We start from the raw sequence: 24993 nt of genomic DNA, 5'->3' as shown, positions 1-24993 counted from the left end.
AGTTAGAGACAATGGCATGGCTAGGGAAATATGCATGGAAATATCATGCAGGACGAGGTGGCTGCTTTGGAGGGAAGAGAGTATAATTAAGCGACGGTCAAGGTATTTTGACATCCACTTAAACAGAAGGGCATTTTCCCCTTGGAAATCCAAATGAAAGTACTTGATGATGAAAGGGACCACTACCTGAGACAGAACATGGACATGTAGTAACATCCATGGTATTGTGTACGGGTTTCCGATCCCCAGACAAAATTATGTACTTGTACAATGGATCGACTTGTCGGAGTCCGGAGTACAGACCAACCGATAAGTCGCGATAAGCTGTGATAAGTGCTGGTAGCTGTGGTGAGGAAGTTGTCGTAGCTACAAGACAAGCCACTAGTGGTTCCCCCACTTCACGGAGCACCGTCACAACTACTGCACTGGGCACTTCCATCCGCCGCCGCGTAATGCATCTCTCTGTACGGAGTATGTCATAGACTCACTTTCTCTGCCGTCACTACTCATTGTACATAAGCATCACCTGTTTGGCTTCTGCCTGCTCAAGACTTATCCTCTGCTACCATTTCCCTCTTCCTCTCCTACCATCCTACCTCCCTTCATCAAGAACATCTCCCTAGAACATCTCCCTGCTGGCCGATCCACCTGATCCGCAATGAGAGTTCTTTCGATACTCTCGACGGCCGCCTTGGCCTCGGCCTTTGTCATCCCAGACCAAGCGACTCTCGAATCACTGTCCTTAGAGAATCAGGAAGTTGAACAACCCCCTGAGCACCCCTTTTGGTACAAGGTTCACAAAGCCGAGTCGTTTTGGGAGGACCTCGAGGGAGAGTTCTTGAAAGCTGCACATTGTGCAAAGCACAAGTTTGAAGAGGTGGTGGAATCCACAGAAGAAGCTGCCATCAAATATGGCGAACAGTTTCAAAATGCCTTTGCAGGCGATGCATGGTTAGACAGTGCCGAGCATGATCTCGACCTGCTTGAGCATCCTCCTCATCATGGGCCCCCCCATCACCGTCCCGGCAAGCCGGGCAAGAAGCCCAAGAAGCCAGACCATCCTCACCATGGACCACCCAACGAGACTGTCTATCAGTTGATCTCCAAGAGCAAATATACCACCAAGCTTGCTGCAGCTATCGATGAGTTCCCGGACTTGGTTGAGCTTCTCAACGGAACCAAGGCAAACTATACTCTCTTTGCACCTACGGACCATGCCTTTGAAAAGATCCCGAAACATGCACCGAAGCCACCGAAGGAGTTCCTCAGGAAGCTTTTGACATACCACATCTCCGAAGAGTTCTACCCTGCAGGTCGTGTTTTGGTCAGCCGCACCATTCCAACCGCTCTCCAGGCTGAATACATTGGCGACGTCCCGCAGCGGATTTCTAGCCAAGTATCACTGAGAGGCTTGACCCTCAACTTCTATGCCCGAGTTGTGGCGATTGATATTTTTGGTACTAATGGTGTTATCCATGGCCTCGACAGCTTCCTTTTCCCGCCGCCAAAAGTTGTCGATATCCTGTCTGCACTTCCTGGCGAGTTCAGCACCTTGGATCTAGCTCTTGAGAAGACCGGCCTATATCCTGCCTTCAATGACACTTCAAGCCATAAGGGTGGTACCTTGTTCGCCCCATCTAATTTCGCTTTCAAGAGACTCGGACCAAAGATCAATGCTTTCCTGTTCAGCAGGTTCGGTCTGAAGTATCTTAAGGCTCTGTTGCTGTACCATGCAGCCGATGACATTACTTTATATTCTGATGCGATCTATAAGCTTGGTTCCGAGTCACACCCTCCACATCACAAGGTTCCAAAAGGATTCATTCATGTTGACCTGCCCACTGGTCTCGAGGATAAGAGCTTGAGCATCGACATTGCACGTTACGGCCGACTCATCACCATGAAGATCAATGGATTCACTCGAGTAAGCGTCCTTGATGGCATTGCCGCTGACGGTGTCATGCATGTGGTGCCTGTGGTGCTGATTCCTCCGAAAACTCCTGGTGCTCCATCCGTTGCCGAGGACAACATGGATCTGGAAGAGTTCAAGGCCAGACTGGCACCTTTTGTCGAGGATGAGGAGCCGAGACACACTTCATTCTTTATCGCTGAAGACCCCGAGCTATAAAAGGGCCACCGCAGCCTGCACAAATTGAAGTGTGCCCAGTAGGGCGCATATGAGAAACTTTGTATTTAGCGATGTGTTATGACGACCTGACGATCCTTACTGATGTTTTTATGCTTATGGCCTTGGTGTCAATGGTTGATTAATACAAAATGAAAATATGCCATTTGTCATCGAATTTTTCCAGTCCGTTTCACCAAGTAGCAACTACGTACATTTGTTGCACCGAATCGGTTTTGCGATCACCAGTGAGCCTCTGTAATCTTTTGCGTCACACTCTCGTCGTCCACGTCGACGCCGTCGACGTACCATCGTCCCTGGATTCCTTCCTCGGGCACGGCCACCCCGTCGCCGCCCCGGCCCAGGACGATGTCGTTGGCGCTCATCTGTCGCTTCCTCATCTTGTCCGTGTCCCGGTCAAAGGTCCAGTCCTCCAGACCGTACGTCCTCTTCCACTTCATGCCGTCGTGCCGGTCCTGGTACTCGTACCAGAACTGGACGGCGATCTTGTCGTCGGTGAAGGCGAACAGCTCCTTGCGAAGACGGTAGTTGGCCTCCTTTTCCCACTTCTTGGTGAGGAACTCGACGATCTTCTCGGTCCCCACGAGGAACTGGTCCCGGTTGCGCCAGATCGAGTTGGGCGTGTAGCCGTTGGAGACCTGTCTCGGGTTACAGGTGTTCCACATGTTCTGGGCGAACTTGACCTTCTCCTTGGCCGTCGCGAGGGTGAAGGGAGGTTTGAGAGAGGCCATCTCTTTTTTTGGGGGTCGGAACCGTGGTCCAGGAGACGCTTACGATGAACGGAACTTGCAATATACAATGTGTAATGTGTGTGTGTGTGAGTGTTGTGTGACAATTGGGCTGAGGCTAGTTCCCTAGCTAAAAGGAGGTAGGTAGGTATGTATATATGTATGTATGGAGATGATGGGTTGTGTGGTAAGATGAGAAAGAAGAGACCCTTGCTTACAAGCGACGTACGGTTCATCTTTTTATACGTCACAAGCCTTTGCATGTGTGTGCCTCTCTCGCGCTCTCTCTCTCTTTCTGATCTATAGTACTCATTTTGGAAGGTTTCCGTACCCCTTGTAGCCGATCAGATCCACCGTGACCAACGTTGGCCCATTTCCAAAAGGTTGCTTCTACGTACTGTACACGGTCTCATCCACCTTCGCCACTCGCTGTTCGACCGGGGGAAAAGCGGCAAGACTGGCTCGTCCAGGTCGCACGAGTCGAACAGTCGCTTGTCATTTGGTGGTCGGCCAGCATGAACGTACCTTGAGTAGCCACAATAAGTGAATGTCTTGCCTGTATTCGGGGGGTTTCATGAGGAAAAAGTAGACTAGACGCTTGATGAGGAGACCAGCCGTGATTCCCGTACTATTTTGGGTGGCTAGTGGACGGTTATACAATGAAAAGCGGAAACGAAGACATTCCCGAATAGAAACAGGGTTGTAAAAGAGGCGGCACAAGGTGAAAAAAAGCAGCGTGATCATAGAGAGAGATGCGAAGACCTCGGATCAGATAAGATCGAACGTCGTACAATACAAGAGAGGTGCTGCCCCTCCTTTTAGTAAACAAACGTGGGGTCAAAGAGTCGCAGTCGAATTCGCGCGTACTCGTACCTGAACCAAGAAGCCTGTAGATTCCGACATTTTCGTTCCGACTCCTGTTCCGAGTACATACCAGAGATAGGTATTCACTCGGTGTCCTTTAGAAACCCTCCAAGTGCGATCTCTCTTTTGTACCTGTACAAACCCCATCACATTCAAAACAGTACCCTTTGCCCTCACCATGTCCGGTCTCAAGCCAGGGGATAGCTTCCCCGACGACGTCGTCTTCTCGTAAGCACCGACGCCCATTGCCCTCCCCTCGCCGAAGGACAGTACTGAAAGATCTGTATAGATACGTGCCTTACACAGATGAGAGCGCCGCCATAACTGCCTGTGGTATCCCCCAGAATTACGCTGCCTCAAAAGAATGGAAAGACAAGAAGGTCGTCCTCTTCTCCGTCCCCGGTGCCTTCACTCCCGGCTGTTCCGTGCGGCACCTTCCCGGATACATTGAGAATTTGGACAAGATCAAGGGCAAGAAAGTCGACATCGTGGCGGTGCTGGCTTTCAATGATGCATTTGTCATGGACGCGTGGAGCAAGGCTAATGGTATCAAGAACCGCGAGGAGGATATTGTGAGTACAAGCATACACACACACACACACACACACACACACACACCCCTACTGGCAGACAGATATACTACGCTCTGCACACTGTAAAAGAATCGAAGAGTGCGAAAAAAGAGATTGCAGATGGCTGACTTGATAAAATCTGTATAGCTCTTCCTAAGCGACCCCGAAGCCAAGTTCTCGAAATCGATAGGCTGGAACCTCGGCGAGCGCACCGCCAGATATGCTATCGTCATTGACCATGGCAAGGTCGTCTATGCGGAAAAGGAGCCTGGTCGTGATGTTACAGTGAGTTTGCCTGCCCAGAACCGTCCTTTGCAAGCCTTATGGAATGTAACCATAACGTCCCCGTTTTCCCGGAACGTGATGGCTTGTGTACTGTCCACAAGGTCAGGTTGCATACGGCCAAGCTACTGGCATATAGTGGATGCTGTTGCACCACCTTAGCTTCTTCATCGGAAACACCGTGCGTTGTCAAGTATGATATGCTGACCGTACTCAATCAACAGGTCTCCAGCGCCCAGGCCGTTCTTGCTAAGCTGTGATAGCAGAAAGGGCATTGCTGTCCATCTGCCTCCGTAGTGCCCAAGAGCTCCATGTGCATACGGGTATGATCATCAATCGACTAAAAACTCTGAAGTGGATAGATCCGCGCTTCAGCTGACCCCTTGAACATATGCATACTTTGTCATAAATAAGATCATAGAAACCAACAATTGTCAACATTCAGCAATCTGCCTTGATATCTGGCGTGACTAATGAACGTGCATTGGTTATCAAATCAATCAAGCTAATGTCCAGAGCATCGTCAAACTCCCATATCGATCAAAGGCGACCCAATTCACCTGGACACTACTGTATGTTCACAGCACCTGGGCCAAGATGCTCCGCTACCTTGTGAAAGTGACGTGTTGCATTACAGATATTTTGCGTGAAACAATGGAACTTAGTGCCCCAAAACATAGCAAAACCGAGATCGTTCATCGTGACTATCGCAGCAGATCCTCGAACAACGGCAGACTCTCACTTTCAGCCGGCTTCTGGTCCAGAGAGCCCTGACCGACCTCGTCCAAGTTGAAACCGTCGGCACTGAACAACATCGAGCCCGGATTTCCACCAAAGGCGAAGGCGTCGAAGCAGTCTGGTGTGTGCTTGTAGTTCATGGACTGGCTGCCTCCACTTGGATCATTAGTCAGTTTGATCGTTCTAATCTCCGTTTGAAGATCCTTGATGCGCTTGTAGAGCAGCGTGATGATTTCGGCTTGTTTGGAGTAAGAAGTGAGGAGGTCTTGGTGCTTTTCATTCAGAGTTTCGAGCTGATACTCCAAACCCTTGACATGTCGGTCTTTGCGTTCACGGAATGCCCGTTGGGACGCTCGATTCTGCGCTCGCCGCTTGGCTTTCGAAGGTGGCACCGGTCCATTCTTTGAGGTTGTGGACGGCAGCTGCTCTCTCGGACTCAAACATAGACTGCCGCAGTCTGCAAATGAATCGAAGAGGTCAAAGTCGACAGCATCCCATGTCTGGCGCATAGGGTCAAGTCCAGGGGACAGGGTATTCATGGTCAACAAGGGATTGTCGAGGCTCTAAATGGCATAAGGTCAGCCACAGTGTGACCAGGCGTCGGAGGGGATTTGGCATGGTACATACATCAGGTGAGCTTGATGATGAATCCGATGGTGGCTTGAGACCAAGATACGATCCTTCCGGGCCTGTTGCCTTTGTTTGGTCGAGAGTGAAAGAGAATTCCATCGCCGCTGTGTTGTACCTTGAAAGTCGCTTCCTGAATTATTGCGAGGGATCTACGAAAAAAGAGATCTGGCTTTTTGAGAACGTGCGCTCGGAGAAGACATCATAATACACGACTAGGGCCTACAGAACCTTTTTGAACCTAAGATGTTTTCACATGTTGACTCCCTACGGTTCAGAGGGCTGCTTGGGGAATCCTATTCAGGCGGAAACGGCAACTGATGAATTTTTACATAAGCTTTCACAACCCATGTTCTTCGCCATCAAAATCTTCTTCCGTAATCGAATGGCCACTGCAACTGCAAGCCAGAGGACATACAGCTTAGCTCATCAATTGGTAGGCTCAAGCAAGAGCCACGGTGCGACTTCAACACCCATCATCCAATCGGTAATATGCTTCGTATTACCCCAATCAAGTTAGGCCACTGCTTACCAAATTCGGCATTCCATGGGTTGGCTGTGAGGCAAACGAAGCTTGTGCGTTGGAGCCCGTCCTTTTGCAACTCAAAAGATGGAAATGGAATGTCCAAGCCTTGGCTCTAGGGATGGCAGCATCGATGAATAAAAGCAACACCGTAAAATTGTTTCACCTCAGTTCTACATGATATTTTTGCAAAGTCAACCAGATATCGCGTGCTCCGTGGACACTCCGTACTCACCCTCAGGGGCAGAAACCAAATCGGAGTTTTCGGACGAACTACACTATCGCCGGCTTAGTTTTACATGGCCTCAGCTCGCAGCCGTCAACCACACCTCGCACTGTATGGCGGCCGATATGGGCTGGACTTGATGTCCAAAAACAACAGAAGAGGAGGGGAGAGAGAAACACGAAGACTCAGGCCTTGCTGCTAGACCCCGGATCCTGGAAACACCCAAGACATGCTGTGTTGGCAGCAACCAAGGAATGCTTCCTAGTATGGGACTATTCCGTATTCGAATGGCTTTCCAGATAGCCGGTGCCTAGTGTCTTGGCGGGCTCTAACTGAAATCAGCTATTGACGAGTTAACTTTCACCTCCTCAGCGACCCTGTCGCATTGTTTCAACCTCCACCCTGTTCTTCCATCTGCAGGGCCACTGCTGCATCCCAGCTTACCGGCGAACTCGGCTCACCTCTCGCCAATCATTCTCTGTTTTCTGTTCAACCTCAACAACGCAAACTCTCTTCTGTCGACTCGACAACTGCGGGGGACCTGTCAGCCGCTTACCAGTGACATCTGAACCCTGTGCATCCCGCAATGGCACCACAGACGACATGTTAAGCGGCCACCAAACGTTATCTTCTTGTTCACGGAATATCCAATACCACGTTGTTCCCTGACTCGGACGGATTGATAGCTGGACCGTAGAGGACGCCGTCGCGCTTGACTTGAACTTTCAATTGGTCACACCACATCACGTTTCTCATCTTGTCGCCACTACTCGCCATCCCCCCAATCACTCTCCCATCGTCTGCGAGGGCCTTGGAACTTTCGTCAATGACTCGGCAATTCAGCGAAAGCATGATCACAACTACCGGCTTCATTCAATGGCGAACTCAAACGACAATGCTGCCAACAGCTTCACATTTGTAGATTATCAAAACACTCCGAACCACAGTGCGTCCCACCGACGCGCTGTGAAATCTCATATCTCTAGCAAATACAGAACATCGGTTCGTCAGCAAAAACAGCCTCGCTATGCACTACCGCAAAGATCCCCTTTGGCTGCCAACGAAGCCGCCGGACGAGGCAGCGAGGGCAGTGAAGTTTCCTCCGTGGACCGGCGGCGGCTAAAGAGGTCACAAACGCAATCTCCAGCAACACCGCAGACCCTTTCATTCCTACAAACACCCTCTCCCTTGGAGATGAATTTCAATGGCATTCGCACCGATCCCTTTGACGTCTTGCCGGGCCAACGCACCCCTTGCGTCAGAACGGCGCTCGACTACTATACGCAGGTTTTGAGTCCATTACACGAACCACTATTGATGGCCATGAACACTGTCAACCCGATGATGACGTGGGTGTACCCATTAATTCTCAATCATGAAAGTGCATTCCATGGCGCTGTTGCACTGTCTCAAGCCTATCTGGAGAAGCGCCAGAATCCAATCATGCCATTTTCTCGAGAAGTTGATTTTCATAGGCGCAAGGCCATTGCCGTCTTAAGCGAGCATCTCTCCAAGCAGGATAAACGTCCAGATGAACGACCAGATGATGCTACATTGATGACAGTACTGGCACTGGCGGCGCTTGACGTCCTTGATGGAAGCGACAATATTGCACACCGGAAGGGCTTGGCCCTAGTGGTGGCCAGAAAGGGCGGTTTGGACAAACTTGGTTGCCGTGGATTGGTCAAGGCCTATCTGATCCAATTCGATTATTTCTGGATGCTGGAAACGGGTGCACAGTCTATATTCCCGTTGGCTAAACGGAAACAAAACAGGATATATCCTCAACATCCGTTTGACTCAGACATGCTGGAACTTATTGGCACCCTTCCCGATGGATTCAAGTCACTGGCATATCAAGGAACCCTTGGCGTGGACGTGGTCGAGATACTGTCTAGAGTGAACCGTTTCGCTCTGGCCAAGGAAAACAACCTACACCTTCCGTTAATCAATGATCCCATCCCAGATGGACAAGACTATCAAGACATCTTCGACACGTGCTCATGCCTCCACGCGTCAGCTTCCACGGTGCACAGTCTGGAGAAGAACATCTGCCTTGCCATCATCCTTTTCTGCTTCGATATACACAGTCCGGCCGGCATATCGGCGAAGATAACGCCTTACCGCGGAGCCCGACAGGAGCTGACCAGATCCCTCCGATTTACGCCTTGCCGGAACGCTGCCGAGAGGGCTTGCCTGATATGGATCTGGATGATCGTGATCGCATCGTGGAAATTGGACCACGACTTGAGTCACGAGAGCCTGTGGCTGTGCCAGACCTTCTTCGAGAAATTCCCAGAAGCTAGGTCGTGGTCCGCAATCAGCCATGCCATGCAGCAATTCCTATGGTATGAACCCTTGAAGCAAGCGTGGCGGACCAGTTGGCGAGAAGCACTGAGCGATCATCAGCAGATGCAGCAAAACCCTCGCTTTATGGAAACTGGTGAAGAAATCCAACGTAGCCCGTTGAGCTCGTCCGGCACGAAACATTCCACCCGAGAGTCGACACCTGCATCGGCAAGCTCCGGTGGCTTTGGTGAGGACTGGGCCCGGCCGAGAAGCTTACCGACCAGAACACGAGGGACCAGTCAGGCAACAGACCACAACAACGCAGCCGAAGACGGCACTCCAGGACCACCGAGGACGAATGTTCCCTTGCCACCAATGTTTACCCTTGAGACGTACCTGGGGGAAATCCAATGAAGAGTACGACACCGCCTGATGCCGAGAGATATATCTGTACTAGACCAAGAAATGTCCAGCCCGAAAACATCACGTCTTGAAATCCTGTGTTACAACTTTTCGCTCGCCGGAGAGGCCCACAGAGATTTCCCGAACTCCTAAGGGGGTCTGATCAAATCCGCATCGTCCTTTATTATGTCATGCACCCCCTGGATAGGCGAACATTCTGTCTCACATGTGCTACAGACCACCCAAGGTCAAGTCAATATCGAGGACCACCAACAGACCTGTGTCATCAGGACACACAAAAAGGCATTGCACTGTTACCAAATGACGCACACCCCCAATTTTTGCCATCTTTCTACCCTTGCGGAGCTGAAAAAGCTTTTTGTTCGCCCTATAATCGCAAGGCATTCAGCATATCATGGCATTTACATCTACATTCTCATGGCCCCGGTATGGTGGCCTCGGAGAGTACACCGTCATTGACACACATTTTTTTTGACTGAGATTTTGAAGAACGGAGACGGATTTTTTTCTTTTCTGTTCTTTTGTCTTTTTTCCTGGTTTCTGGGACGATGAATGAAATTATACCGGACATATCCTCCGAGAGCAATGACCTCTAACCGACATGATGAGACCTCCCCCCAAAAAGATGTCATTTTCATTTTCAATTGTATGATAGCGAGTAACCTCACGATATACTACTGTAAAAACGCTCTGGTCGTGAGTCCAACAGGTCACACAAGTTATCTAGCTGGCTCTACTGCCTCGAGCATTCTTGCTCACGCAAATCATCTCACATTAGTCTCTGCCCAGATTTCGAATTACTACTCGTATCGTTCTCTTTCCAGAGTATCGTTGTCGTTTCCTCATTTCACACGCGCACAAAGGCCTTTCTGTTTTCTAATCACTCTTTCCGATTCTTGACCATTACCGGTCCCGCGAGTTGTCGTTGTCACACTTTCTCAATGCCTTGTCGTCACGAGTACAAGGCCTTTTGTAGCCAGGCACACCTCGCGCCGACGGTGGGGTCACGCTGGACCATGACGTCCGGCGTGGCCCCGGCCGTCGCGGAGAGGAGGGTGGCGTTCAATCCCATCTCGGTCGCGTTGTTGCCCTGCACGGGGAAGTACGGCAGCCCGGGGCCGTTGGGGTCCCCCGTCATGGCGAAGTTGACGAGGTAGGACTGCATGGCGCGGGCGACGGGGGCGACCATGTCGGCACTGACGTTGGTGGCCTGGCCGTTGTAGAACGAGTAAGGGACGTCGTAGCCGTGCAGGGCCGGGAAGACCTCGAACTGGTAGTTGTACGTCCTGTTGCCGTACGCGCGGGCCACGTAGTCGGTGTTGCACTGGAAGAGGAGTTCGTTGATCAAGGCCATGGTGCGGTCGATCGGGGCCGGGTAGCTGGACAACGGGTACAGCGTGTGGACGATGTAGTCGACCACCGGGGTGGCGATCGTGGGGAAGGCGGTCCTGAGGTACCCCGCGAGCTCGGCGTCGGTCCCGATGAACGGGGGGGTGAAGGCGGGTGCCTCGTTCGTGTTGTGGCCCGCCATGACGGTGAGGTTCTTGGTGTACGCCCCGTTCAGGAACGCGATCCCCGGCAGGTTGGGCGCAAAGGTCCCGTCCACGACGGGCCCGACGGCGTACGAGGCGTACTGCGCGTTGGTGATGAGGTTGTAGTTGGCGGTCATCACGGCGAGGGAGGACGCGTTCCGGGCTTCCTCGATCGACGAGACGTTGAGGTACTTGAGGAACAGGTTCGTCGTGTTTTCCTGCACGAACTGGGACGTCGTCGGGAGAAACCCGGGCGACTGTAGGATCGCCCGGGAGAATGGAACGGGCCTTTGACCTCCGTACGCCGTCATTTGGTGCTCGATGCTGCCGCCACCCGCCGACTCACCCATCACCGTGACTTTGGAAGGGTCACCGCCGAACAGGTGGATGTATTTCTGCACCCATTCGAGGGCGAGGCGCTGGTCGTACAGGCCCGCGTTGGAGACGCCGCCGGCGGACTGGAAGGTCGGCCCCGAGAGCCATCCGAGTGCTCCAAGGCGGTAGTTCATGGCGACGAAGATGAGCCCCGGGTCTCCGTTCGCTTGGCTCGACTTTATCAGACCAGACGGGTTGGATGAGGACTTGTCGCCTCCTACGTAGCCTCCGCCATAGATCCTGTATTGGGTCAAAGTCAGGATGTGACGGTGGAAAAGTAAAGGAAAGGAGGGGAGGGATATTTTCTTACCAGACCAGTACGCTGGCACCACCATTCTGGCGTCGTCGCCGAGCACCGTGGGCACCGTCAAAGACGGCCTTGGGCACAATGACATCAAGGAACAGGCAATCCTCGGTCTCTCGGGGGGTAGGGGTGTAACTCGAGTTGCCATTTGCTGCTAGATACAGTTGAAGTTCCTGCTCTGCTTCGGTGTAGTTGAAGCTAGTGGCGTTTCCCTCTATGAAGGATGCAACAAACCCCGCCGAAATCAGTTCCCATGTTGGCCATGCGACCGGACAGATAGGCGTAGAGTTGCCATTCTGTACGTTCGGGTTACGTCCTTGAGGAGGTACAGGAGCGGCAAAGCGCAACTTGCCTACTGGAGGCTGTGCGTATCTGATATTGCTGAAGTTGTACAACTGGCCTGATTCCTGGAATGGTGTTAACATGCAGGATTCAGTGGAAGTAGATGGGGATGTACTGTACGTTGAAAGCGATTGCTTGGTGAACTTCGTATCCGAGGTCAACCTGAGGAAGTTTCTGAGCAAGAGAAAGTTCAAGTATCAAAATCAAAGAGCACAAGGCCGCTAGGTTGAGGTTAAAGTGCATCATATTGCCCACCTCTGTTTCAAGATGCAAGTAACACCCAAGAATGGAGGGAAAAGTGTGGGAATGAATATAAGAGTTCACCTGTGACTGGGAAGCAAGTTTGTATACTTTTAGGAACCTGAGGTGCTGCGACCGAATCTAGTATTCTTCACGAGACCTACCGCGATCTTCCTCGGGTTGGGTGGTACTCGTGTCTCGTATACCTCGTCATGGACATTGTAGGGAGGGGAACTTGCGGAGCGATCATTGCGGCACGCAGTCTTAGCTCTCGATAGTACCGGGGTCGATTGGAGTATACGCATCTCCCGACATGCGTCGGCTATTACATGGGTGTGCTAGTATGTCGAATCGATAGCTCAAGACCTGCTGAAAAAAGTCAAGCCTGAGTCTGTCTGTAGCACATGGAGCTGGTTGTGCCGCGGCTCCAAGTGCTTGACAGGCAGCCACTTTGTTTCTTGCCTGCCTATTTTTAGGTATAATTTGAGTCCGTCAAGAAGTTTCGGGCAATCGTCAGAGCCTTTGCAAGGCAACTGAGATACCAGAGACCGTCGAGAAGAAAAATTACCGAGGCATGAAGCCTGAAGTGAAATACGAATACGAAAACCTAGAGACCGACTTGGTGGTGGTCAAACGCCAAGGATGACATAATCCATAATCCATAATCTGGGGTTTTGAGATTTAAGAAAACGCGCCTGCGCGTTGAACAGTCGCTAGACCCAACATAATATAATGAAGTGACAGTGTCTGGTCAGATGCAATCGGCTGGTCAGAAACGCAAGGCGGCGTCTGCCAAACAGCCTCAAGCGTCAAAGTCCCGTAAACGCCAGAAATACTTTGATTCCAGGGCCATTTCTGTCGAGCCCACCAACGCTGTCTTGCCGGCCAATGGAGAACTCAACGTCGCTTCCTTCTTGAGAGCCCGAGAGTTCGAGATTGGTGCCCTTGAAAGGAGCATGCAAAGGACTAGAGATGCCCTGAGTCAAAGAGCTTTCCAGCAAGTCCCGAGGCACATGCGACGACGGACAGCTAGTCACAATGCTAAGAAGGTGCCAAAGCGGCTACGGGGGCGGGCAGAACGTGAGGTGGGTGGGAATATTCTCATCAGGGGACGTTGAGACTGACAGGGCTGACCAGGCTGAGTAGATGAAGGACGATAACACTCCAACGGTCACCAAGAGAACGCGGACTCCATCCAAACGATTGAGACTTCGACTCGGCACAGCAAAACGTATACAGCAGTTAACTCAACAGAGAAAGACTGTTCGTCGAAAAAAGAAGGAGGCCAAAGCAAATGCAAAGCAGACAGATCCAGAAAAGCATGTTTCCATTGAGAGAATACCGAGAGTGAAGAAGAATACATTGGCAAAGCCGCCCAAAGCCACCGTGAAGTTTCAAAGAAGGCAGGTAAACAAGACATGGTTACCTACTCACCTTTGGCACGCGAAGAGAGCGCATATGACTCGGCCTATAGAGCCATTATGGAAACTCGCAATCCCACTGCGTCCAACAGAGAAGAGCTATCGTCCTAGCCACCGTGCGGCCGGTGCTCACGGATGTGTAGCGTGGGATGTGAGCTATATGTCGACCGTTTCCTGCCATGGTACCCAACCTGCATTGGACAGTATGCTCAATGCTCTTGGCTTCTCTCCCAAAAACCTTTCGCCTAGCCTGCACAAGAAATGGAAGTCGGGCACAAGGTTTGCTGAAGGGTGGGTTTATGAGCGAGATGGCATCAAAAAGCCAGTTTCCCCTGTACAAATCATTTGGGTCATGCGCCCAAATTACAAGTCTACTAGCAACGACAATACCAGCTCTCTAGACGCCATGGACGTTGACGAGCAAAATGGACAGGCAGGAGGTTCAATGGGTCAGACGAACTGTAAGAGCAAACTTGATCATCACATTCTGATGCGACTACATCCCGCGGCGTTCCACCAACTATGGGAGGAATTACTCAAGGTAGCAAAGATGCAGAAACCGCAGGTCCTGGTAGAGGATCTGCGCTTTGAGATTGGAAGCATTGATGTCCAAGGCCCTGGGTCAACAGAAGCCTTGCTAGGCGTTCTTCGACCATTCGTCGGCACAGAAAACCAAGCCGCGTCGACATGGAAATCTCTGGCTGGGTTGAACAACCCTGCTTCTTTACCGCAAAATGCCGCTCTTTCGTTCGATGTCATCGATCCAAGGCTCAACTACCCACCCAAGAGAACTCAAATTAATCCTGATAATACTCAACTAGATGAACTTCTCGTTTCCTGGCCTGTGGACAAGTCTTGGACGCCTTCAACGCTAACATCACATCGCGACCGATGGCGAGTCTGTGATGCACTACCATCACAAGGTGCTATTAACCGTCGAAAGGCGCTTGCGCCTCCAGGCCAAAGCCCAGCTCTTACCCCAAAAGACCCTCAGATCCCCGTTATACTTCTTGCATCAAGAGCGGAGAAAGGGTTCGGCTCGAACTGCGGCAACCCGCAAGGCACGTGGACTGTTCTACTGCCATGGAAGTGTGTAGATCCCCTTTGGCGATCGCTCATGTATTATCCCCTTTCTACCGGCGGAACACCACGCTTTGGTGGCTTATATCAAAAACAGCAATTGGCCTTCGAACTTCAAGCGCCTTGGTTCCCCGGTGATTTCCCTGGCACTGAAGCAGGCAAGGCATGGGAAAGAACGGAGAGCGAGAAGCGCTTCGATCAATGGATTCGGAGGCCACCAAAGCACAGGGTTGCTTGGGACCGGCTGGATTTGGGACTTGGTCGGCGCGGGGAGATTGGGTGTGGCTGGGCTTGTGATTGGGAATTTTTGTTTCAGAACCTTGAAGTACCCGAGGTACAGAAGGTGCCGAATCAAGTCGAACAGCACGTCCATGAAAGCATCGATGAGCCTTTACTTCTGACACAACGGCAACGCAAAGCTGCCGAAGCAATAGCAGAAGTCAAAGCAAATAGAGACGCAGGACCGCAAAGCCAAGATGAAAGTGAGATGACCCCTCCCCTCGTCGAGCGCGGATATACACAGCTCAGCCTGAGCGCGAGTATCTCGCTATGTAAGAAACCACATTCGGCCGCTTTCCCCTCCGTCCCAGGATTGATGACTGTTCGCATAATGCTCCTTCACAAAGGAAGTCCGACACCCGCAGCGCGGATATACCGCTTGCCATCGATTCCAAGGCCGGCGAACAGTACCGAAGGACCCAAGATCACCAACACGGATCCTGAATCGCAGGGACAGGACCAACCGCAATCGTGGTCATCCGAACCACCTCCAGCCCAGCCTCCGCCTGCCACGAGCACGACAGATTCTTCAGTGCATGCTAATGCCGTGCGAGACCTACGCGCGCTCTGGATCGCCCTCGATGTCAAGGATGACGTGTCCCACACAAATGTACGCTTGCCCAAACAAAAGACCAATAAATTCGGACTCCCGCGAGCTCACCGAGTGTACGATCGCGAATCACTGGCCCATATCAATGTGTTGCCGAAGAATGCATCACAAGAGATCATAGACCAATTTGGTCCAAACAGTGCTTTTGGCCGTGGGGACGGTGAAATCCCGAAAGGGCCACAAGTCCAGGCAAAAGCCGTGCCGACCCAGAAAGGAAGAGGCACGGCCAAGGCCGGCGCACAAGCACAAACACAGACACGGGGTGACAAGAAGCAAGTTGAGAGTGTTTACCTCGACGCAGACGATGATGCAGGAATATCTGCGCCTCTCGAAGCATTCCAAGACCTGATCGATACGCCACCCTTGGAGGACGAATGGTCGAAACACCCGCCCTGTCCGGATGCGCATGATTTGATCGGCTTTGTGACTTCCGGAGGGTACAATCTCGCCGAGGGTCGCGGTACGGCCGTGGGATCGATCTGGGCGCAGCGACTCGTCGAAGGATGGAAACATGACGATGACCTGGTGGTCAAGACAAAGGAACAAGAGAGACGGGCAAGATTGTGCATTGTGCGTAATGCTGGTGAGAGTATTGGACGGTTGGGCATATGGGAGATTTGTGGATGATTCCTGTGATAAATCTGGCAAAAATCGGTCCCACCCTACTTGAATCCAGACGCATCATTACCCAAGTACTATTCAAAAAGGGTTGGCTAGATGATAAGAACTGAGGATTCCCGTACGGGAGCACGATATCCGTATGTCGTTTCAGTCGGAAGTATAAAGTAGCTCAGCGTATCTCATCATCACACATCTCTCATTGACTTGTTCCTAAGCAAGCTATGTACTCGTAGCCCTACAAAGAAGCCATGAGCTTGATCTTAATCTTGAGCTTTAGCTAGAGCTATTTGTCGTGTCTTTTCTCTCCCACACTCCCTCCGCCATCACCACTAACGTGAAAAGTTGATGGTACCACTCGACCGACGATCGAGGCTGCCATGAAGAAGAAAAGGAGACGTCGGTGTTCAGTATGGAAACAAAGAAAAAAAAAAGTCTTGGATTGAAACAAGGAGGGGGTATCGTGCGTGCATAAAGGGGGCGGGCGACTTGTGCCCTCCCCTTGGAGAGTCATATGAAAATATCCCGAAACCCGGAGAGAAAAGGTCCTCGTCATCATCCTCCCCATCGAACACCTCGTCGTCACCGTCACGGTCCACGCCGTACTCATCATGACCCTGGTAATAAATTTTTATGTGAGTTGTCGAGGGTTTGGTAGATATAGTATTAAGATTTCCCCGGTTCTGCCAACTCCACGCTTTGCACACACTTGTACACACCGGGAAGAGAGAAAGAGAGGAACAAACGACATACGGCACAACTGTACGATACTGAACGACGACGGACCAAATCCTGGAGAGAGAGAGAGACAGCGGTGTGTTCTCTCAGAGAGCATAGTTCTCGGCGTGGAGGAATATCTCGTCCTTGCCGCTGTCGTTCCAGACGTCTCGCTGTAGTCGGGCGACCGTGTTGGCCACGTCGGTCCTCATCTCGGGAGGTCCGCACACGTACACGCACGTCCGGCGTCCAAAGTCCTTGCTCAGACCTTTGAGCATGTACGGGATGTCCGGGCGGCCGTACTCGGTGCGCCAGCCGTCGCGGCGGTTGGAGACGCCGGTCGGCAAAAAGGCAAACCTCATGAGGTTCTTTTGGAACTTTGTGGGCGTCTGGGGAAACCCAAAGTCAAAGGTGCGCGTGGCTTCGATCTGCGCTTGGGAGATGGTGGACATGCGTGCCTCTTTGGGGGGAGGAGGGAAATATGTCTGGTGTGGTTGTTGCTGTTGTTGCTGTTGCTGCTCCACCCCACCTGGTGACAAGTGTCGTGGAGCGGTGAGGTAGGCTTGCGGGAGGGCGGTGATCTGATCCTCAAACTCCTTCTTGAGTTCGGGTTCGGCGTCCATCATCATGGCCGAGTTGCGCTTGCTCCCGGCGTTGTGGATGGCGTCGGAGATCTTGTCTCTTATGCCACTGAGACGGTGCTCCTTGATCTCCGGGAGGCCAGGGTCGTTCCGCTTGGCCGCGGTGATGTAGAAGTGGCACTGGACGGAACCGGGAGGCGCGCATTCTCGGCAGATGCGGAGTTCCTCCTTGAACCATTCCATGATGTCGGGCCGCTTCATGGCCCAGATGACGTTGACCTTGGACGTCGTTGCCTTGCCGTCGCGCATGCGTTTGATCAGGTCGAGGAGCTGACTGGCGATGGCGGTGATGCCGCTTCCGCCGGCGAAGAAGACGACCTGGTCGAAAGATGCCATTTGGCGTTGCATGCCCCCATAGGGTCCGTCGACGAACGCCCTGTATGTCTTGTATGGTCCCTTCTTGACGGCGGTGTCGAGGACTTTGCGAGTAAAACCAGAGAAGGGTCTGAACACTAGTGTCATGTCGCGGTATTGTTCTCCGTATTGGGAAGGGAAATCTTCGCTGCAGAGGGATGCGATTGTGAATGGGTGATTTTCCAGGATAGAGACGCCAGGCATTCTCAGGTATGCGTATTGGCCGGGACGCCATCGCTTTTGCGTGGGAATGGTGACTTTGACGGCGTTTTCAGGTAAGATTGTCACAGCGGATTCTTCACCAATGAGCCAAGAGGACCGAAATGGGTTCATCCAGTTGAGGAAGAATAGTCGAGCCAACAAGGACGCGATCATCAATGCAATTGTTGAGTAGAGGTAGGCCCAAGATCGGAGGTAGTTGTTGCAATGCCAGAACAGGAGTCCAATGAAAGCCCAGGCTACGGGGATATGCAGGATGACGAACAACTCGTACATCTTGGCTCGGAAGATTGGTAGAGAGTGCAGTGCGAGGAATATGAGCGGGGCGATGGCTGCAATTCCCGTGGTGAAGATATAATACTGCTGGTTGAAGTAGAGCTTGAATGTTGCAAATCCATCTGGGTCATTGACGGACTGATACCAGTAAGGGACGGCGTGGATGATGGCGAAGATGATACAAAGATAGGCGACCCAGCGATGCAGGACGATGAGTCGATCATGACCGATGCCGGTCATGAATGAAACTGGGTTCGTCTTTGTTGCCAGTACGACACACCAGGGTATCAGAGACACCGACATCATGCCCGCTCGGACCGCCATAGGTGGTGAACCGTAGGACATCGAGGCATAGAACAACGGCCGAGGGAGGAAGCAGTAGAGCATCGAAGCCAGCAACGAGATTGTCACGATCACAAGGACACTCAAAGATGGAAAGGTAAATCTGTGCTTGCCAACATTCAACGCCGGAATGGGCCGGTAGAAGATCCATCTACAGAGAGCAATCGTGTTGTTCAACGGTGCAATGGCGGAAACAGCTGCTTGTTGTCTGGGTTTCTCTGGGATGAGCGGACCTTTGCTTGGAAAGAAGTGCCTCGTTGAGCCGTCTGTTTGTGCACTTATGGCACTCGGTAGTTCATAATCGGCATAGCCATGCATTGGCGAGAAGTTCATGGGACTCGTCGCAGATGCGGAGATGGCAGAGTTGATGACTTCTTCCTTGTACAGCGCCGTCCGGATCTTGTCACCCCAGTAGTAGTATAGTCGCATCAATGTCGCACTGAGTAAGAGAATGATCCCGATATAGACAAACAGTAAGCCATACTTTGCAGCATTCTTGAACGGGTCCTCTTGAATGGCAGCCACCAGTGCAGGTGGTGTCGAACTGTTGATCGGAATGTTGACTCTCTTGACCAAGTCTTCTGCTATCGACTGCCATGCGTCGTCTTCTCTTTTCGCCAACTGCGCTAGAGCTTCAGTCGCTATTGTAGGCATGTCGCATGAAATGCCGGAAGCGTGTGGATTGTGAGGAGGTTGTATGAGCGAGAGTCAGCCAGCTGATCGATATTCAGGATGCGGCCGAGTGTATGGTCGCACCGAGGCTTGGTGGTCGAGAGGGCCAAGTCTATTGGATCTGAGTTCCTGTGGAAGTGGTCGCAATGGGCCGGCCAGTCAATGGCTCGTGGGTGAGAAACGCTGATTTTGTATTGTTACAACAGAGAAAGCCTGCTTTCTCGGGGAGAATGACTGAAAAGCGAATGTAATGAACGCGAACCGAAGGACCTTATGCCTCTGGGACAGCAATGAGAGGGAGGAGGGAGGCGAAGGAAGGCGATATAGAGCTGCATTCAAAACAGTGAACAGTACGCAGTAGCAGACGAGGTGACGAAGATTGAGGCCGCGCGTGGAGGAATTGATTCACCCCGCTACCCACCGTGATATTGACTTGACGAGGTGAGGATGCAAGTTTGGAAGCAATGGTAACACACATCTCGAGGACATGCCGGCAGAGTCAGCGGTAGAGTCAGCGCTTCGAAGAGAGCTTGCATTGGTTTGTGGACGATCGACTGCATGAAGGGCGAGTGGACCTGGAGCGGACCGAGAAATGGCTTGAAAGTCACGCAAAATGCAGGGCAACAGTTGGACAACGAAATGGACGCCGAGGGACGATGAAAATGCAGAAACACCACGAGCTGATTGGATGAAGGAATGTGATAAAGGATGGAAGAGACAGAGGAAGAAACGCTGGAGAACGAGTTTAGCAGCCGAAGGGGAGAATGAGGCCAATCGCAGCCTCGCGTAACCGCCGACCCTCAATCGTCGTGCATCTTTAGCTGCAACGCCGTCCACGAACCAGATGCCATATCGCACTCAAGCACTTCAAGGGTCTCCCAGTGTGCCCGGGAAGTGGAAATGGGAAGAGTGGAAGAGATCCTGGCTCTCCCTGTTGTTCCGCACCTCTATGCCACCGGGTTCTGATTTTGCCACGAGGATATATACAACCACGCAAAAGAAGCTTTCGTAAGGAATAAGACGAGACATATGGAGTACTCGTGCCATCACCTCGGATGATTACAACTCCCAGCATCGTCGATCAGGCCCACGGTGAAATGAGGCTCGATATGCACGAAATTCAGTCCGGCGTCGATCAGCGGCGATTCTATTCAATGACAGCAAAGCAGTGCGTATGCTGACATTAATCGCCCGAAGGACGTTGAAGTTCGCACGCTCCATCATATGTTCTCGTAAGCTTGTCTCGTTATATAGATACTACCCAAACATAGTAGGTATCTACGTACAGATAGGAATGTAACGGCGCGTGGAGCGATGCTAACTATTCTTTCTGCAAAGATTCTTCTAGCCCAACTCGCTATCGCAAAGTCCTGGAGGCTGCATTACTGTACCGCACAAACCGTGATATCACAGCCGCGGCTGACTCCAGCTGCCTTTGTAAGCCTGACTCCTGCACAGTGTCGCTGCAAATTCGACCGCCTGGAATGTTCGTCCTGGACTTTCAGCGCATCAAAGTCTATCACGCATCGCCGACTTGCTGACTCGCTAACTCGCCTACGCTTTGGAAGGCCTTGAGGTCATGACTTCTCCCTGCAGATTCACCTCTGCCACAACAGTATTGTAAAAACATTCACAGAGTTTGCGGTCTCATTCTTCTTTGCGGCCGCTTCCCATTGGTCGTCGGCCAGACCACAGTTGTCGGCATGAATATCAAGCCAGATCGAGAAAGAGCTGATCATGAGCACGGGGGTGCGCGGCAGCTTCAGCTCACCGCAACGAGATGCGCCTTTCTGTGCTGAGCTGCACAGAGGATCGGTTCGAGGGTGATACTGGCTGACCCGGGTAGGCTGCTGAAATAAAATTTGTGTCGTGTTGAGTATGCCTTTCTAGTCACCGTTCGAGGAATCCGCAACCTTTGCCCGGATGATCTTGACCTCCTCCAGAGGTCTGTCCTCGCCATTCGTCTTAACCAACCCCATTCTTTGCACCACCTTCATCCCACTCTTGACACGGCCGAAGATTGTGTGTTTACCGTCTAGCCACGGGGTCGGAGCTAAGGTAATGAAGAATTGGCTTCCATTTGTATCTTTCCCGCTATTCGCCATACTCAGAATACCTGCGCCCGTGTGTTTCAGCGAAGGACTGATCTCATCGGCGAATTTCTCTCCATAGATGCTTGAACCACCACGTCCTGTGCCTGTGGGGTCGCCGCCCTGGATCATGAAGTTCGGAATAATACGATGGAAAATTCCATTGTTGTAGTAGCCTCTCTCTGCAAGCGTGGAGAAATTTTTGCACGTTTTGGGAGCGTGGTCATTGTAGAGCTCGACGGTGATTGCACCCTGCAACACATTGTTAGCGCGTCAAGTTACGAGAATATACCCGGTAGAGTTGGCCGTACCATGGTGGTCTCCAATACTACATCGGTAGCCATACTGATATGCTGGAGAAGGTGAAGTTAGTCAAGTAAAGACTCAGATATAAGTATGTACAGGAAAAGCCTTTTGGTTACAGAAATTCCGGGCTTCAAAAAACGAGGCTTGAGTAAATGACGTTCTTCCCGCTTAACCTTCTCTCTTAATTCTGGTATCTCAACATCTTCTACGCAGTACAAATATCCTTCCTTGCACTCTCAGAGAATGTATGCATTAACTTCGAATTGTTGGATCTGCCTTCATTCTCAGCCGAGCCCTATGTGTCATCCAGCCCCTGTGAAATATTGTGAATCAATCAGATACTACGAGTATAGGACGAAGCCCTGTGATAAATCTTCTGGCTCTCTACTCCTTTCGGATATCTGCTACGATGTGAGTCCTGATGGCCATTTGGCAGATTTTGACAATGTCAAATGTCGGTTTGTCGACTCCCCAAAACTGGCAACTGGCATCTGTATGGTCTAGATGCATCAGCCCGATCATACGACACGACTCTGCTGCGAAAAAGGGGCCAATAGTCAAAGGGAAGCAAGCTGATGTGGATTAGACACATGGGAAGCTCGGGTAATTGTCAGATCACTATCCGTCTCTTGCGTCCTTGACCATGCTGTTGTTGTTAATTATCGCCTATGGTTGCCTCTCGAGAATTCCGAATTTCTATGGATGTCTTGGAGTCGGTTTCGTAAAGATATCTAGACGACTAACGACGACAAAGGAAACGCCAAATGGGGCCCGCGGTCTTCACCCATATGATGATGCTGCGTGGCCGTGTAGTACATGTGTCAGTTTGGCCTCTCTAGGCCGGCTTGGTACGGCCTTTTCTGTGCTACTATCATTTCTGGGAAAGGACAGAGTATATCTGCCATGGAATTCTTTAGGAAAAAGGCAAGCTACAGGCATGCGCTGTTTGGTGCTGTGAATGTGAGTCCACATTTTTCAGCTCGCTTAGGCTAGGCATTGCTGTGTTACAATCTTATTTGGAGCCAGGAAAGACAGACCAAGTATGCCTTACAGCCTTGCATGGTTATACATCGTCAAAGTGCTTTATATGTCGATTCACTTCCCCCCGGAAAGGACTGTTGTTCTCACTTTTGCGATGCTCTCATTTGATACTAACCAGCCCCAAACATGGTGTCAGAGATTGATTCTAACATTGCTATGACAAAAGACGCTATGCAAATGCAGCCTTTGAAGTTGGCTGTCAACAAAGCCGACGGAGCGTCGACAAGAACTGCAGACAGCAGAGAGAATGCTGGCCTGCGGTCATTCATACGACACAATCCAAGCATTCCGATCTCATTCTGCACTAGGTTACTGGTCGCCGGAATTGCGATTAGTTTCACCTTGTGGCTCAGTGGACAACAGCTCAAATGCCCTGACTGGGCCACGAACTGCTCGGTAACCCCTACAGTTGCGCTGTTCAGAGACAATCTCGAGGTTGTACAAGGTCTCGTCACGTTTGTATTCTCTACAAGCCTGGCGGCTATGGCATACGCAGCACATGCATGGTCAGAAGCTTCGATTTGGCCACTACTTGCTCAGCACCCCTACAGTATTAGCCAAATTGACACATTTTTGTCTGCCAGTCGCGGCTCTGTACCTTCGACAGCATTAGCCTTTCATGGGTGTGCCACCATTGAAGCGACACTTGTCATAATATTCACAGCACTCATAACCCTCGCACCCCTTACGGCAGCTCCTCTTGTGGGTTCCGTATTTCATCTGCAAAACAACGCATTTTCTGGAGCCCTACACGGGTGGAGGCGGAACTTCACGGCATTTCAGACAGCAGAACCCACCCGAAACCCTTCTTGCCCCTGCAATAAGCAGATATGTTTCCTGGGCCGAGCCACTATCACAAGAGCCAATGACTGAGTATCGGGAGTGGTTCGTAGACAGGTTCACGCTGACAGAGAAAGGCAACCTTACAGCTCGCGCGATCAGGCTAGAGAAAGGCATTGACTGCCACGCTCATGAAGTCACTTTTGCATCCAACAGTACTGTGGAAAGTCAGCTATACCGTCGTTATGTCACAGGTGGTGACGGACAACACTGACGGGGTGTGGGATATATTGAAATACTATGGTGGCCTCATCTAGCAGTCTGGGCTTACGTTCGTGAGCTACCAAGCCCGACTCGGACGCGCTCTACCATCATTTTCGCTGCTGTAAATGGAACGATTGAAGATGGGGCGAGTTTCTACTCGCTGGATAAATACACTCCCTTTCAAGGGATAGCATGCAACATTGACATCGAGCTGGTGGACGACATTCTCTGCATTGGGGCCAACGAGTGCAGAGACAAAGAACTTGCCACGCAGGAATTGACCTCGACACAAGGAATCACAGGAGCAGCTACTGAAGTAGTGTTTTGGATGACAATGGCACCGATTGTAGTGGGGGTCAGCGTAGGTGGCGTCCAGCCCATGTTCTACCATTACAACCAGGCCGAACTTCCCCTTGTGTATACGACGACATCCGGATGGCGCAACGACTGGACTCTGGAAGAGGTGGGAAAATTCGTCAACGTCTCTGTCGGTACTGTTGCTCAGGAGCTTGTTGTGAACCGCCCAGCAAATACCCGATTGATCAGGTCGAACACTCTCACAGTCAGACTCGCAAAGGATAGAATCTGGCTCCTTCTTCTGCCGGTTGGTATCATCCTGTTAGCAATGCCCTTGCTCACTTACTGCTCGGCTCTCCTGTATCGAAAGCAGAAGATTTCGACGATGCGTTCGGCAAGCCTTAGTGAAGTTTTATCAAGCTCTCAGACTGAGTTCATCGCATCGAAAGCTGCAGACGATCTGCGTCAACCTCATAAACCGTTCCAATTGAGAAACGTGAAAGTGATGTACGGTAGGACAGTTGGCCTTGGTAGAGATAGGGCCATTGTCATGGGATTGTGCGATTTTGTTCAAAGATTTGAATGAGGTTTACGACTCTACTTGGTGGTGGCAGTAATGGTAATTGATCTTTGGCTCATCTAATTACGACTCTATTTGGGTCAAAAACGCGATCCAGAAAGTCTTTGCCATCGTTGTTCTTAGTCAACGTCGCATGCATAGACCTAGTTCGAGTGCCTACGGTTGATATATCAATATGAGGTGTGGACCTGTGTA

General features: G+C 51.4%; 8 protein-coding genes across 8 annotated transcripts; 4 read left to right on the top strand and 4 right to left on the bottom strand.

Annotated features, from left to right (window-relative positions):
• Positions 1–471: 471 nt before the first annotated feature.
• On the top strand, positions 472–2303 carry PV06_09251 (uncharacterized protein). The gene has a single exon (XM_016410679.1). It carries the CDS (start codon positions 659–661, stop codon positions 2126–2128), a length of 1470 nt encoding a protein of 489 aa, XP_016258486.1. The 5' UTR covers positions 472–658; the 3' UTR covers positions 2129–2303.
• A 64-nt stretch (positions 2304–2367) lies between these two features.
• Positions 2368–3051, bottom strand: PV06_09250 (uncharacterized protein; the record flags this gene model as incomplete). Its single annotated transcript, XM_016410678.1, has 1 exon — positions 2368–3051. Exon 1 carries the CDS (start codon positions 2875–2877, stop codon positions 2368–2370), a length of 510 nt encoding a protein of 169 aa, XP_016258485.1. The 5' UTR covers positions 2878–3051.
• Positions 3052–3711: 660 nt separating this feature from the next.
• On the top strand, positions 3712–5057 carry PV06_09249 (uncharacterized protein). The gene is made up of 4 exons (XM_016410677.1): positions 3712–3966; positions 4028–4310; positions 4458–4595; positions 4817–5057. Exons 1-4 carry the CDS (start codon positions 3917–3919, stop codon positions 4850–4852), a joined length of 507 nt encoding a protein of 168 aa, XP_016258484.1. The 5' UTR covers positions 3712–3916; the 3' UTR covers positions 4853–5057.
• Positions 5046–6096, bottom strand: PV06_09248 (uncharacterized protein). The gene is made up of 2 exons (XM_016410676.1): positions 5958–6096; positions 5046–5893 (listed from the first exon to the last, which is right to left on the bottom strand). The coding sequence occupies exons 1-2, from the start codon at positions 6057–6059 to the stop codon at positions 5297–5299; spliced, it is 699 nt and encodes a 232-aa protein (XP_016258483.1). The 5' UTR covers positions 6060–6096; the 3' UTR covers positions 5046–5296.
• Positions 6097–7103: 1007 nt separating this feature from the next.
• On the top strand, positions 7104–10174 carry PV06_09247 (uncharacterized protein). The gene has a single exon (XM_016410675.1). The coding sequence runs from the start codon at positions 7583–7585 to the stop codon at positions 9407–9409; it is 1827 nt and encodes a 608-aa protein (XP_016258482.1). The 5' UTR covers positions 7104–7582; the 3' UTR covers positions 9410–10174.
• A 2782-nt stretch (positions 10175–12956) lies between these two features.
• On the top strand, positions 12957–16276 carry PV06_09246 (uncharacterized protein). Its single transcript, XM_016410674.1, has 2 exons — positions 12957–13296; positions 13358–16276. Exons 1-2 carry the CDS (start codon positions 12967–12969, stop codon positions 16226–16228), a joined length of 3201 nt encoding a protein of 1066 aa, XP_016258481.1. The 5' UTR covers positions 12957–12966; the 3' UTR covers positions 16229–16276.
• Positions 16277–16399: 123 nt separating this feature from the next.
• On the bottom strand, positions 16400–19986 carry PV06_09245 (uncharacterized protein). Its single transcript, XM_016410673.1, has one exon. It carries the CDS (start codon positions 19420–19422, stop codon positions 17044–17046), a length of 2379 nt encoding a protein of 792 aa, XP_016258480.1. The 5' UTR covers positions 19423–19986; the 3' UTR covers positions 16400–17043.
• Positions 19987–20640: 654 nt separating this feature from the next.
• Positions 20641–21929, bottom strand: PV06_09244 (peptidyl-prolyl cis-trans isomerase-like 1). Its single transcript, XM_016410672.1, has 2 exons — positions 21842–21929; positions 20641–21782 (listed from the first exon to the last, which is right to left on the bottom strand). Exons 1-2 carry the CDS (start codon positions 21872–21874, stop codon positions 21327–21329), a joined length of 489 nt encoding a protein of 162 aa, XP_016258479.1. The 5' UTR covers positions 21875–21929; the 3' UTR covers positions 20641–21326.
• Positions 21930–24993: the final 3064 nt, after the last annotated feature.

The sequence above is a fragment of the Exophiala oligosperma genome, assembly GCF_000835515.1.
Source record: "Exophiala oligosperma strain CBS 72588 unplaced genomic scaffold supercont1.10, whole genome shotgun sequence".
Lineage (NCBI taxonomy): Eukaryota > Fungi > Ascomycota > Eurotiomycetes > Chaetothyriales > Herpotrichiellaceae > Exophiala > Exophiala oligosperma.
The sequence above is the reverse complement of the archived record's forward strand: the minus strand, read 5'-3'. Positions and strand labels throughout refer to the sequence as shown.